Below are 12,481 nucleotides of genomic sequence, written 5' to 3'. Positions count from 1 at the left end.
CATTCCAGCAAAGACAGGACACCTGGGGGCAAGAACTACAATTGAGGTCACAAGGTTATTAGGTTTACAACAGCCCACACTCATTCTCTAACATACATCTGACTTCTTCATAGGCCAAACAGGAAGACCTAAGTGGAGATAGGATGTGTATTACTATCCGTTTCTTTCAAATCTTTTACAGTGCCATGAATCTCTACAATTTCCATAGTAATACAATATTGCTCCTTATTTACTATCTCTGTAAGAAGAATACTTGCTACTAAAAGGGTATATCAGAGAGCCACTGTGGGGACTCTGCCAACTGCTAGGTGTCTACCTTCATTCATTCACAGGGTGAGACCTGGAACCAAATGGCCCACTGCAGGTCAGACCTGAACTAACACTACATCTGTCACCTGGTTTCAGTCACCACAGTAGAGTTGACCAGTCCAGACTCTCCACCAGTTTCCAAACCTACATCAATCCAGACTCAGAGCCTCTTGATTGAAAGGGAGGGCAAGTCTCCTTGAGGAAGTATCCTGCATCATTAATGTAAACACACACTGTAAATCTTCCACCAAACCTTCCCCCGCAAAGGGGACCTGTGCCTATATACTAGGGCGACCTCATTGAGGAATAGAAAATACCTGGACCTTTGAAGGACTACTTGATGTGGACCCTGAATTGACACCAATATCTTGGGACCCAAAAATCTCACTATGGTTCACCAATCAAAATGGGGGCTCATAGTGGTCACATGGACAAAATGGCATGCTCCAAGGATGTCAGTCAGCCTCTTTCCCCAGCTACCCAAGCATTTGTTCAAAAGTCCATGAACAAAGTGGCCATATTGGCAGGGGTGGCCTCAACAATATGGATGCCCCCTTACCAAGACTGACCTAACACAATTGTCGAACATCTGATCTGCCAAGAACACAGACCAATCCACAGCCCTAAGTGTGGCACCACTCCTTGTTAAAAAACAAGCAAGCAAACACAAACACCAGCCTAGTGGCAAGTTAATTCTATTGGACCTCTTCCATCATGGAAGGGGCAGAGATTTGTCCTCGCCGGGATAGGCACATATTCTGAAAATGGATTTTCTTTCCCTGCCCATAATGCTTCTGCCAGCATCTGCCAGCACGCTATCTGTGGACACTCAAAATGCCTTAACCACCATCACAGCATTCCCCAGCATTACAGCTGATCAAAAAACTCATTTCACAGTTAAGGAAGTACAGCACTAGACTCATGTTCATGAAACTAGTCATACCACATACTCCATCATCCAGAAATAGCTGATGTATTGGAAGGATGAATAGCCTACTAATGACAGGGTTACATCACCAGTTGAGAAATACTTTGAAATGACAGAGTTCCATTCTAAAGCAAGCAGTGTACATTTTGAATCAGACAATTCTACAGCCAGAATTTATGGGTCTAGAAGTTAAAAGGAGTGAAAGAAACCACTCCTGCTTTCACCTATTATATCTAATAACTCACTTGCAGAATTTTTCTTCCTATCCCAGCATCCTTGAGCTCCACTGGTCTTCATCCCCATGGGGAAAGTATTTCCACCAGGGAATAAAAAGATGAGGACATCGCCTGGCCATTTGTGGCCCCATGTTGCCTGAATCAACAGGCAATCTTGTTACAATTAATTCGTTATATTAAATTTGCATATTCAAAGTACTCTGATTTCGGTCTCTTGAATGGACCACAACTGATACCCTATTTCTCTACACTAAGTATAGTGTATCATACTTTCTAAGCACTGCTGGATCTCATTTGTTTTAATATCTTACATTTTAATATCTTATTCATCTCAGAATATTTTCCAATTTCTATTATTCTTTAAGCCATTATTTATCAGGCTGTTTTAATACCCAAATGTTTAAGTATTTTTTCCAGATGTTTTACTTACAATTCCATTATGGACAGAAAATTTATTGAATCTTGTTTTACAACATGTCATGTGCTCGATTCCATGTGCACTTGAAATGGTATTCTGCTATTAGTTGGAATGTTCTATAAGTATCAATAGATTCAGTTGATTAAAACTGGAACAGCTTTTTTAATGCTTATTTTCTGTCTACTCAATTGCTAAGAGAAATATTAAAATCTCCAACCAGAACTACAGATTTATTTACTTCTCTATTTAACTTGTTTAATTTTGGAGCTCTAGTATTAGGAGCTTGCACATTTAAGATTGTTAGGTCTTATGGATGGCCTTTATTTTAATAAAATCTCCCTCTTTATAGTAATATTTGATACTTTATCTGATATTAACTATAAAGTACAAATGAAATAATGAAACTTTTAGATAAAATTGAAATAATTTCTTTACTATCAAAAATGCTATAGGAAATTCTGGAAGGTATAACCACTCCAGTACAATTAGAGTTCATATTGTGTATCCTTACCCCTTTCTTTCAATTTATGTATTTCAAGTAGCTCTCTTATTAATAGCATAGAGTTGCCTTGCTGGTTTTTATCCATTCTGACAATGTCTGCCTTTTCATTGACATGGTTAGTATATTTAGGTTGAACATCATTATTAATATTGTTGGGTTTAAGTCTACTGTTCTGCTATGTTTTTAATTTGCCCCATTTGTTATTTGTTCCTCTGTCCCTCACTTTATTCTTATTTTGTGTTGTTTTCTCTACTGCCTTCTTAGCTATACCTCATTGTTCTATTAACACACGCTTTTTATTTTTTAAATATTTTATTCATTTATTTGAGTGTGTGCATGTGTGAGCACGAGTGGTGGGGGCAGAGGGAGAGGGAGAAGCCAACTCCCCCCTGAGCAGGGAGCCCAATGCAGAGCTCCATCCCCAAGATCATGACCCGAGCGGAAGGCAGACAATCAAATGAGCCATCCAGGTGCCCCTTAACACATGCATTCTTAACCTATCACAATCTTTCTTAGAGTTAAAATTGACCACTTCTTGTTAAAGGCATCTCAAGAGTGAAATTTACCTTTCTTTGAACTAGTTATATGTATGACATGTACATACATTATGAGCCTCATAATATTTTTCTTTACATATATTCCTTAAAAATCATTCAGAGAAGAAAAACAAGATGTTATATTCATTCACTATTGGCCATTTCCAGTCATATCCATTCCTATAGCTTGCATCTAATATCCTCTTCCTTCAACCTGAAGAACTCCTTTTAGCACGCTGGTAGTATGTAAATTAGCTCAATGTTCACTTACCTGAAAATACCTACTTCACCTTTGTTTTTGAATGATATTTCTACTGGATATAGAGTTCTGGCTTAACACTAAAAATGTCATTTAATGTTTACTGGTCTCCATTGTTTCTAATTAGAAGTTATTGTTATTCCCTGATATGTAATAAGTTTACTTTAGTGATGACTTTCAAAGATTTTCCTTTATCTTTGGTTTCAAAGATTTGACTCTGAAATACATAGATTTGATATTCTTTTCATTTACCCTGCTTGGGATTCATGCAGATTCTTGGATCTGTAAAAGTTTCTATTTCTCTTTAATTTGGGAAATTGTTGGCCAATAGGTCTTCAAGTATTTGCCACATTCTACTCTCTTTTTGAGGCCCCAATTACATGGACATTAGACTTCTTATATTGTTGCATGAATCACTAAAACCTCATTTTGTTCATTTTTTTTTGTCTTCCTCATATTCTAGAATTTGTTGATCCATCTTCAATTTAATTGACTCTTCTACCAACTCCAGTATGCTATTGTGCAAATTAGCCAATATTTCATTTCAAATATTTTCATTTTCACTATGAATTCAATTTCTCCCTTATTACAACTAATTTCTTGACTGGCATCCCACATAGGTTTCTTCATTATGACCATATTTTCCTTTAAGTCATTGAACGTATATATGCTAGCTGTTTTTAGGTCCCTGACCGCTAATTTGGGCCATCTTAAATTTATATAGGTTGCTTTTCTGTTGACTATGGGTCATATTTTTCTTTTTGTTCCCACGTTGAGCATTTTGTAATTGTATACTAGACATGGTGGATGGTCCATTACAATTTTGGATTCATTAATCGTGGTGCACTTGCTATATCTGAGTAGACACAATGTTGGGAATCTCCCTAGGGCAGTATTTGGACTCACCAAATTCATTCACTGTGATCTGTTCCTACCATACAAAGGACATTACAGATGAAAGTCACCAACTAGGTTATGCCATTTTCTTCTCTGTGGTTCCATGGTATTCTTGGATAGCACTAATCTTTATTGAAATGGGTTGCAAGTAAATTATTAGCCACTCAACAGCAAGGCTCAGGTCTTATTTCTGTATCCCTAGTGCCTAACTCTGTGCCTGATACTCAGAGTGGACAGGCGTATTTGTTGATGTAACAAACAATCATTTAAAAATTCAGAAATCCTATGATGCTAACACAAAACTCAAAATCCTAGAATATGTGGGTCATCTAATTCAGAAGCAAATACTCTATTATAAGCTCTGTTCCAAGTGAAGACATCAGTGAACCAGGAGATAAATTTAAGTGCCTCATAGTAAACATTTAAAGAAATATATTCATGATCTTCAATAGGCTTTGTTTACAAAGGCAAAGAAAGAAATAGGATATTTCAGGAAGAGTCCATTGCTACTGATTGAAATGAAGCTTTAGCATTTAAACACAAGGTTTACTCCTCATATCTTATTCCCTGGTAGAATAAGATGTGTATGTGCACATGGAACAAGAGCATGGCGTTCAGAATTAACAGATCTGTGAGGCTCACTTCTGTGTTAGTCCTCTAATGGTGTATGCGACTTCGGGAAATTCACTTCATCTACCCCCACTGTATTCATCTGAAAAAGGGGCAGTACTCTGTCCCTTACAGGAGTGCTGGGAAACTCGAATGAGGTCATGAATGGGAAAGACCTTTGTGAACTGTAAAGAACTACATAAATATTAGGGATAGTTATTACATAATACAAATAAGGCATTACTGCTTATCATGGCACTCATCACATCTAAAACTCCCAAATGTTCTGTCTCCCCGCAAACACACACATGTGCATGCTCATACACACATGATCTCACATACACACACACGTAGACACACTTCAGCAAGGGTACAAAACTGATTTGGAACCTTGCACCTTTTAAATATGTCTTTGTACAAGTTAAAGTAAAGTGTGCCATATACTCCCTGGTTGCCTTTTGGCTTCACTTTCTCTCCTGCTGACGCCCCTGCACCCCTCTCTCCTCCCTGAGACATTTGTACTCATTAAGAAAGTATTTGTTATACTTATTGTTGGGAGAGCTGCAACTATTTTCTCCTCTAATCCACCATGCATTTTAAGTAGGCAATCTGGAAGGATCTCAGGTGAAACTAGTTTTTCTCTAGAGAAGCTACGAAGTCAACACTGAAAATTTTATTTCTGAAATTTGAAGACCCATAATAGTTGGTTTCATTTTTTTTTCTAAAAAGCTTAATACACCTTAACTCCTGCTTTTATATGTCAAGCTATCACTTTTAAGTCTGTTATTAACATGGTTATAGCTAAAACACACTAACCTAGTGCTAATCCAATTTCCTTCAAAAGGAGGATTTTTCTCTAGTCCAGTTTTAAGTGACTAACAAAATTATCAATGTCAAAAGTAAGTGAGAACTGCTTGTAGGCAATCCCACAATGGGGAAAAATAATTTCAAGTAGCTTTGCTGTTCTTTTCTCTGTTGGTTTACTTTAGGTGAGGGTAGTCTGTAAGGCAGACAGAGGGACTATGATAGACCTATCCAAAAAACCTGCAAATCCCCAGATAGGACCCTGTATTTAATAGGTGTTCACACAGTCATCTCTCCAAAGATATATGAAGAACCTACTATTTTGCCAGGCTAATATCTGACATGGCAGTGGGCATACAGAGATGAATAAAATACCTACTGTCCTGACGCTTGCGGCTCTCACAGGCTGTCTCTCTCTGCTCAGGCGCTCCTCCTCCCCTTCCCTTGACTGCCTCCTAGACTTCAGCTGACCCAATGCCACAAAAAGTTAAACATCTATGAATTCTTTCCTGACCTTAATAGATCTGATCAGTTCTTTGTGTACCACCCCCCTGACCCCAAACAAGACTCCTGGGCACGTGCTGAAAGTTTTTGCACTTTATGCTATTTTGTCTTCCCCCTGAACTGTGAATAACATGAAACACAGTCCCTGCATTCCTCATGGTCATAAACCTGGAACTAGTCAATGGCTTGACACAGTGCTTGAAAAATATAGATCTAATAAGTTATGGGTATTTTTCTGATGAACAAAAGAGCTGAACAAAAAAACTACTGAAAGAATAGAGGTATTTGCAGCATGCAAGATAAAGGAGTAGAGAGATTGTGCGGAATGATGATAAAGATGATGAAGAGAGATGGCTGGCTAACATGGGGGCTAAGTGTTGCAATTATAGGAGCCTGCAATAAAAGGAGTTGCTATTCTTGATTCCTCCTGCTGGGAGGCTCTATGGCCACACAGGCTTACGCACCCTTGTACTGTTTGCAGCACATCCCTTGTAGGAGAGGCTTCCTCCCCCAAACCTGAAATCATGCAAAGTAGGAGGAGAGGACTGTTCACCTGTCCATGAGGTAAGAGGGGAGTGGCAGGACTGATGTTTAAAAACTTAGGGATTTGGGGGGAAGGGATGGGAGAAGGCAAGAAAATTCAGTAAAGACAACCACATGTGCCTTGTAATAGCCATCCACCACCCTCGTCCCTCAGCCTCCCAGCTAAGCAGCTCTGATCCCCTCCATTTCCCCAACTTAATGAAAAAGTAGCAGCACCAACATGGGCAAAAATGGACAGGGTCAAAGAGTGCTTCTTTGGGAGAGTTTAAGGAAATTGTGGAAGCAAATGATCTATAAAAGAGGGAAGTTGGATCTTGTCTCATTTCTACCAGGATTTCAGGGAAGAAATGGTTATACCAGAGAAAATTCTCTAAGAATATGAAGGAAAAGGCACATTCACCTTTGTACTCATGATGTAATAATTTCAGAAAGTTCAAAAGCCCTCTGAGGTCTATCCAAGCACTCCTTACAGGACCAGAACACCTCTTCTAGAGGGAGAGCAGGTGCTGGTAATCAGCTGACATCAGCTATTACAGCACCTGACTGACAGCCTGCTACAGGGGACACTGGACAAAGACCCCCTCAGCCTTCAGCTGGTGACCTCCTCACAGAGGGATCTGTAGAGCAGAAGAAAATTACAACTCCCCTAGAAGAAGCTTCAGTGTCATTTCTGTGGTACAGAACAGAAACACACAAATGGAAACTAAGGGACAGGAGCTGACGTGGGGATGGAATAACTGAGGAGCAGGACTGTATGAAAACATGTGTTTCCATGTCTGCCTTAGTATCTTCCAGCTCAGTCTCAGTAGAGAGAAATTCTGATGGGAAGGTCTACAAAAATATTCCAACAACTTCCTCATTAAGAGTGTACAAGAATGTAGCATGGTTATGTTTATTTTGATATAAACACATGAGAAGTATGACGTTTTAACTGTTTACTGAGAGAAGGGAGTTTAATGGCATCTGCTTCAGACTTTAGAATCAGTAGAGTCAATACCTGACTACTAACCTCAAATCCACTGCAGCTGCTACAGATCAATTAAAAACCAAAAACTTCCATAGGTTGGAAAACCATCTTTACGAAAAATGTATCTGGATAAAAGTACAGTGACGGAAATGCCACCAGTACATCCTCTCCCTGCCTAGCTTCCAGGGGACAAGGGTTTTTGCCTTGATTGCACAGAAGGAGGGATACACATAGAAATGAATACTATTGGAGGAGCTCACATGGCTGGGTAATAGAGGATTGAGGTTTGCTGAAGCTTTTCCTTTTTCAGTCAGCCAGAATTAAGGAAACCCTTTCTGAAATGATCGATACAGGACAAGTGATTTAACTCCTAAGGATGAAAGCCATCCTTGGGCTGTCTCTGCTGCTTATTTTCCTAAGACCCCGTCCACATCTGCTCCAACAGCCTCCTCTTCACATCTCCTTACCAGACTAGGTCAAGGACTTGACTGAGAGGAGCCAGGTGAAGCGGGGGCAAGAGGTTCCCAAACCAAAATCCTGAGGCAAATAAACAAGTAGTCCTAATCTGGCTTGGAAGGATTCCCGTATCTAAGGAACAATATTCACTAGAGCATAAACCTGCTTTCTACCTTGTCCCTAGAGCATGAAAAAGGGAAGTGTTTCTACTCTTTGACCTTACTCTCAAGAAGCACTGTATTTAATGAACTTGTGTATTGTGGCATGTCTGTGAGCAGACACACATTACACTGGGCTAAAAGTCTCCTGACAAAGTGATTCAATCTTTTGAGTAATGTTTTTTGCCCACAGCTCTGCATAGGGCATCCTTGACCTCCTTGTTCCTCAGGCTGTAGACAACAGGGTTCAGTAAGGGAGTGATGATAGTATATGTCACTGAGAGAAGGTCTTTTTCTACAGAGTTCTCAGACTTGGGCTTGAGGTAGGCAATGGAGGCACAGCTGTAGTGGACAGTGACCACTGTGAGGTGGGAGGCGCAGGTGGCAAAGGCCTTCTTCCAGCCCTCAATGCAGGCAATCTTGAGAATGGTGGAGATGATGAAGACATAGGAGATGAAGATCAAGCCCACAGGGACCAGGATCACAAATGAACTGACACCATAATTGATCATCTCATTGATAGTGATGTCAGTACAAGAGAGTTTCATGACTGGGTCAATGTCACAGAAGTAGTGCTCCACCACTGTGCCACAGAAGGGCACACTGAACATGGCTGCCACATGGAGAACTGCCATAACCAGGCCAGTGCCAAAGGACCCACATACCAACGTGGCACACACTCCTTTGCTCATGAGGACTGTGTACCTCAGGGGGTTGCAGATGGCCACAAAGCAGTCATAGCCCATTGCTGTGAGCAAGAAGCAATTATTAGTGGCCAAGATGACAAAAAAGAACATCTGAGTTGCACAGCCTGCCAAGGAGATGGGCTGGTTATGGAAAAGGAGACCAGAAAGCATTTGTGGGACACTGACCAGTGTGTACACAGTCTCAGAACTAGCCAGCATGCCCAGGAAGAAGTACATGGGAGTGTGGAGATGATGGTCAACACAGATGATGGTCATGACGACGACATTACCAGTTAGAGTTAAAATGTAGATGGTAAGGAAAACCACAAAGAGCGTTATCTGGTGCTTTCCCAAGAAAGAATCCCAGGAAGATGAATTCTGTCACTTCTGTGAAGTTCTTTCTCTGCATTCTGCTAGATCAGTGTCTGAAAGCAATAAAGGAAGTCATCAAGGAGAACATTCCCATCAGCAACTGGAGTGTACGAGAAGGGACAATGACAGCTGAAGTGAGAGAGTGAGCCCAATTCCTTCCTTTAGGACCAGTGAGCCCAGGCTCGGGGTCCTTGCACGTGAAGAGAGAACTACCAATTCTTCCTTGGGGCTCACCCATGTGTACATTATCACTGTGGAGCAAACCATTTCCTGTGCATGGACAAGACTTCTGAATAAGTGCTTACCTCACCCACATCACACTGATGTAGGGGGGAAGCAAACCACGAGGAGGAAGTCCTGCTCTGTGTCCCCGCCGGTAATGACATCCAGCACTTAGAACAAACTCTGCTAACAAGGTGAAGTGCAGGTCAAGAAAACAACAGAGAGGAGTGTTTCAGTGGGAATGATATGGCAGAATGGAGGAGTCTAGAAAGAAGAACTTTGAGAAGTGGTCACTGGATTTGGTGACAGTCACCAAGGCCTTTCATATGGTATTTCATTCAGTTGAGTTCTGAATCTAGAAACCTCATTTCAGAGAGCTAATATGGTCCAAACAGGTGATCAGACCCTCAAAGCAGACCTTCTGCCATGATCACTCCATTGTTCACTCAACTGTCACTGAAGAGATCTCTTTTGCTGACTCCAGTCATCCTTTTAAGAGGTGGAGTCAGGAAGAAAGAATTGTGATAAGACATTGCTTTGCCTCCACTGCAACAGGAAAGTGTTAGAGTAAGTCAAGGCATGGATAAGATAATGTAGGCACCAGAGTTGAGACAAGAGGAGGAAGGAGTTTTTTAAAATCTGGGTGCACACTGGATTTGATATAATATTGAGAAATAGTTCACTAGTCCCCTTTATCAAAAGAAACACCTATCCTATGCAGAGAGCATGCAGCTGATTCTTTGGGTCTCTACAGTGACCATTCCACTGTTCTCCCTCTTTTCATTTTCATACTTTACTGAAACAGACTTCCTCTCCCACCCTCCCCAATTCCCCGAAATTTGGCTTTATCATGTTCACTTTCATCAAACTGTTCTCTCAAATGTCACCAGAGTCTCCATGGCTAAAACTGTCAGACTGCTTTTTCCTCTTTTGACATTTCTAAACACTCTGCCTCCTGGAAACCTTCTGCGACCTTGACACTATGCTAGCTCTCTTCTCAGTGCTCAGGTGGTTATCATCCTCTATGAATCTGCTCACTTCATCCACATCGTAATTGTAAATGCTAGTCTATGCTTAATACATGGCCCCTGCTTTTCTCCCCACACTGTCCTACAATGTTCTTCTATTATTTCCATGTTGATTGCTCCCAAATCTATCAATCTTTTTTTTCCCAAGTCTACAACCTCCCCTGGACTTTTCTACTTGTGGGTCTTGCAAACATAATTTTGTAATTTCAAAAGCAAATGAAATATCTACCCTTCTGATATTCAGAAAAAGCTCTCCATCTCTATTTTTCCAACTTCATTGTTGGAATGACCACACCATTATTCCAGTCTATTGGGATCAGCATTTTAGGTCCAGAGCTATTCACATTAGGTGAAATTCTTCCTTAAACAAGGTTTCAAGTCTGTCCAATTTCTCGATTCATAATGATTCAACATAAGATTAGGATGCCAAAATCCTCTAGCCAGGATAATAAACATTCTTAACCCAAAATTATATGGAAATGCAAAGAACCAAGAATGCCAAAACAATTTCAAAGAACGAACAAAGTAAAGGACTTGTACTACTTCATTTGGAGACTACAGTAATCAAGGTGGCATGGTATTCATATTAGACATAGCTCAATGGAACAAAAACAGTCCAAAAATGATCCACACATATATAGCCAATTGATTTTTTATAAAGTTCTAAGATATCTCAATGATAGTATTTTCAACAAATGTTGCTGCAACTGGGTATCTGTATGGGAAAAAAAATAATCTCCAAACCTTACCTCATGCCATACACAGAAAATCATTCAAAATGAATCAAAGACCTACATATAAAAGCTGAAACTAAAAATTCTGGATAAAACTGATAAAATCTTCACAACCCGGAAGGATCAAGAGTTCTTAGATACAAAACAAAAAGCATAAACCATAAGAAAAGTCATAAATTTAACTTCATCAAAACTTCAAAAGATATTGTTAGAAAAATGAGGAAAGCCACAGACTGGGAGAAAATATTCACAGTAGATAGGTCTAAGCTTGTATTCAGACTATATACAGAATTCTTACAACTCAATACTAAGACTTTTTAAGTTGGAAAAATATTCGGACATTTCACAAAAGATATACAAATGGTTGAAAAGCACATGGAAGATGTTTAGTATCATATCAGCCATCAGAGAAATGAACAATAAAACTATGAGATACCACTACACACCCACTCAACATGGCTAAAATTAAAAGCTTAACACCTAATATTGGCAAGGAAGTAAAGGAACTGGAACCCCTAAGCATTGGGGATGGTGATGCAGAATGGTATAACCAATTTGTACAACAGTTTGGCAAGTTTTTAGAAAGGTAAATATATACTAATCTCATGACTCAATTATTTTCCTAAGTATTTACACAAGAATTAAAATGAGTACACACAATTGTCCACATCTGTGTACAGACATGTTCATGGAATGTCCTTAACTTCATTCCTAGAAGCCAAAAGCTTGGAATGGAAACTCAAATGTTTAGGGTAGATCGATATAATGAAATACTCAAGCAATAAAAGGAACAGATTACCAATGCAAAGAAAACATGGCTGAATCTTAACATACTGAATCACAGAACTCAGAAAAGCATACATTCAGTACAATCCTATTTATATGAAACTCTAGAAAATGCTAATTTAATCTATAGAGCAAGAAAACAGATCAGCGGTTGCCAGAATTGTTAGGGAATTGACCGTGAAAGAACACAAGGGAACTTTTTGGAATAAAGGAAATGTTGATTATGGTGGTAGTTATAAGATATATAAGTTCATCAAAACTCAACAAAATGTATACTTAAAATTGGTGCATTATGTTATTTATATTGTGTAGCATGGTATTGTATCATATTAGGTAATATTGTAATGTTTTATACCTCAAAGTTCATTTTTAAAAAGATTCTCAGCCACAAATTAGACTAACTCTGCAAATCTGTCACTGCTAGACCCACAATTCTTCAGGGGCTCATTAGAATGTAAGAAACACGGGAATTGTCTGGGGCTTGGGATATCCGGAAACTGATCTGGAATCTTTCAATGTCAAAACAT

General features: G+C 39.5%; 1 protein-coding gene across 1 annotated transcript; it reads right to left on the bottom strand.

Moving 5' to 3' along the window:
• Positions 1 to 6,458: 6,458 nt before the first annotated feature.
• Positions 6,459 to 9,221, bottom strand: OR10J5 (olfactory receptor family 10 subfamily J member 5). Its single transcript, XM_078078676.1, is given in 3 exon segments — positions 6,459 to 6,518; positions 8,318 to 9,170; positions 9,172 to 9,221. Coding segments are annotated over 3 exon segments (963 nt in total).
• Positions 9,222 to 12,481: the final 3,260 nt, after the last annotated feature.

This window comes from Halichoerus grypus, chromosome 7 (genome assembly GCF_964656455.1).
Source record: "Halichoerus grypus chromosome 7, mHalGry1.hap1.1, whole genome shotgun sequence".
Lineage (NCBI taxonomy): Eukaryota > Metazoa > Chordata > Mammalia > Carnivora > Phocidae > Halichoerus > Halichoerus grypus.
Note: the sequence above shows the minus strand (reverse complement) of the source record. Positions and strands in the feature narration are given on the sequence as shown.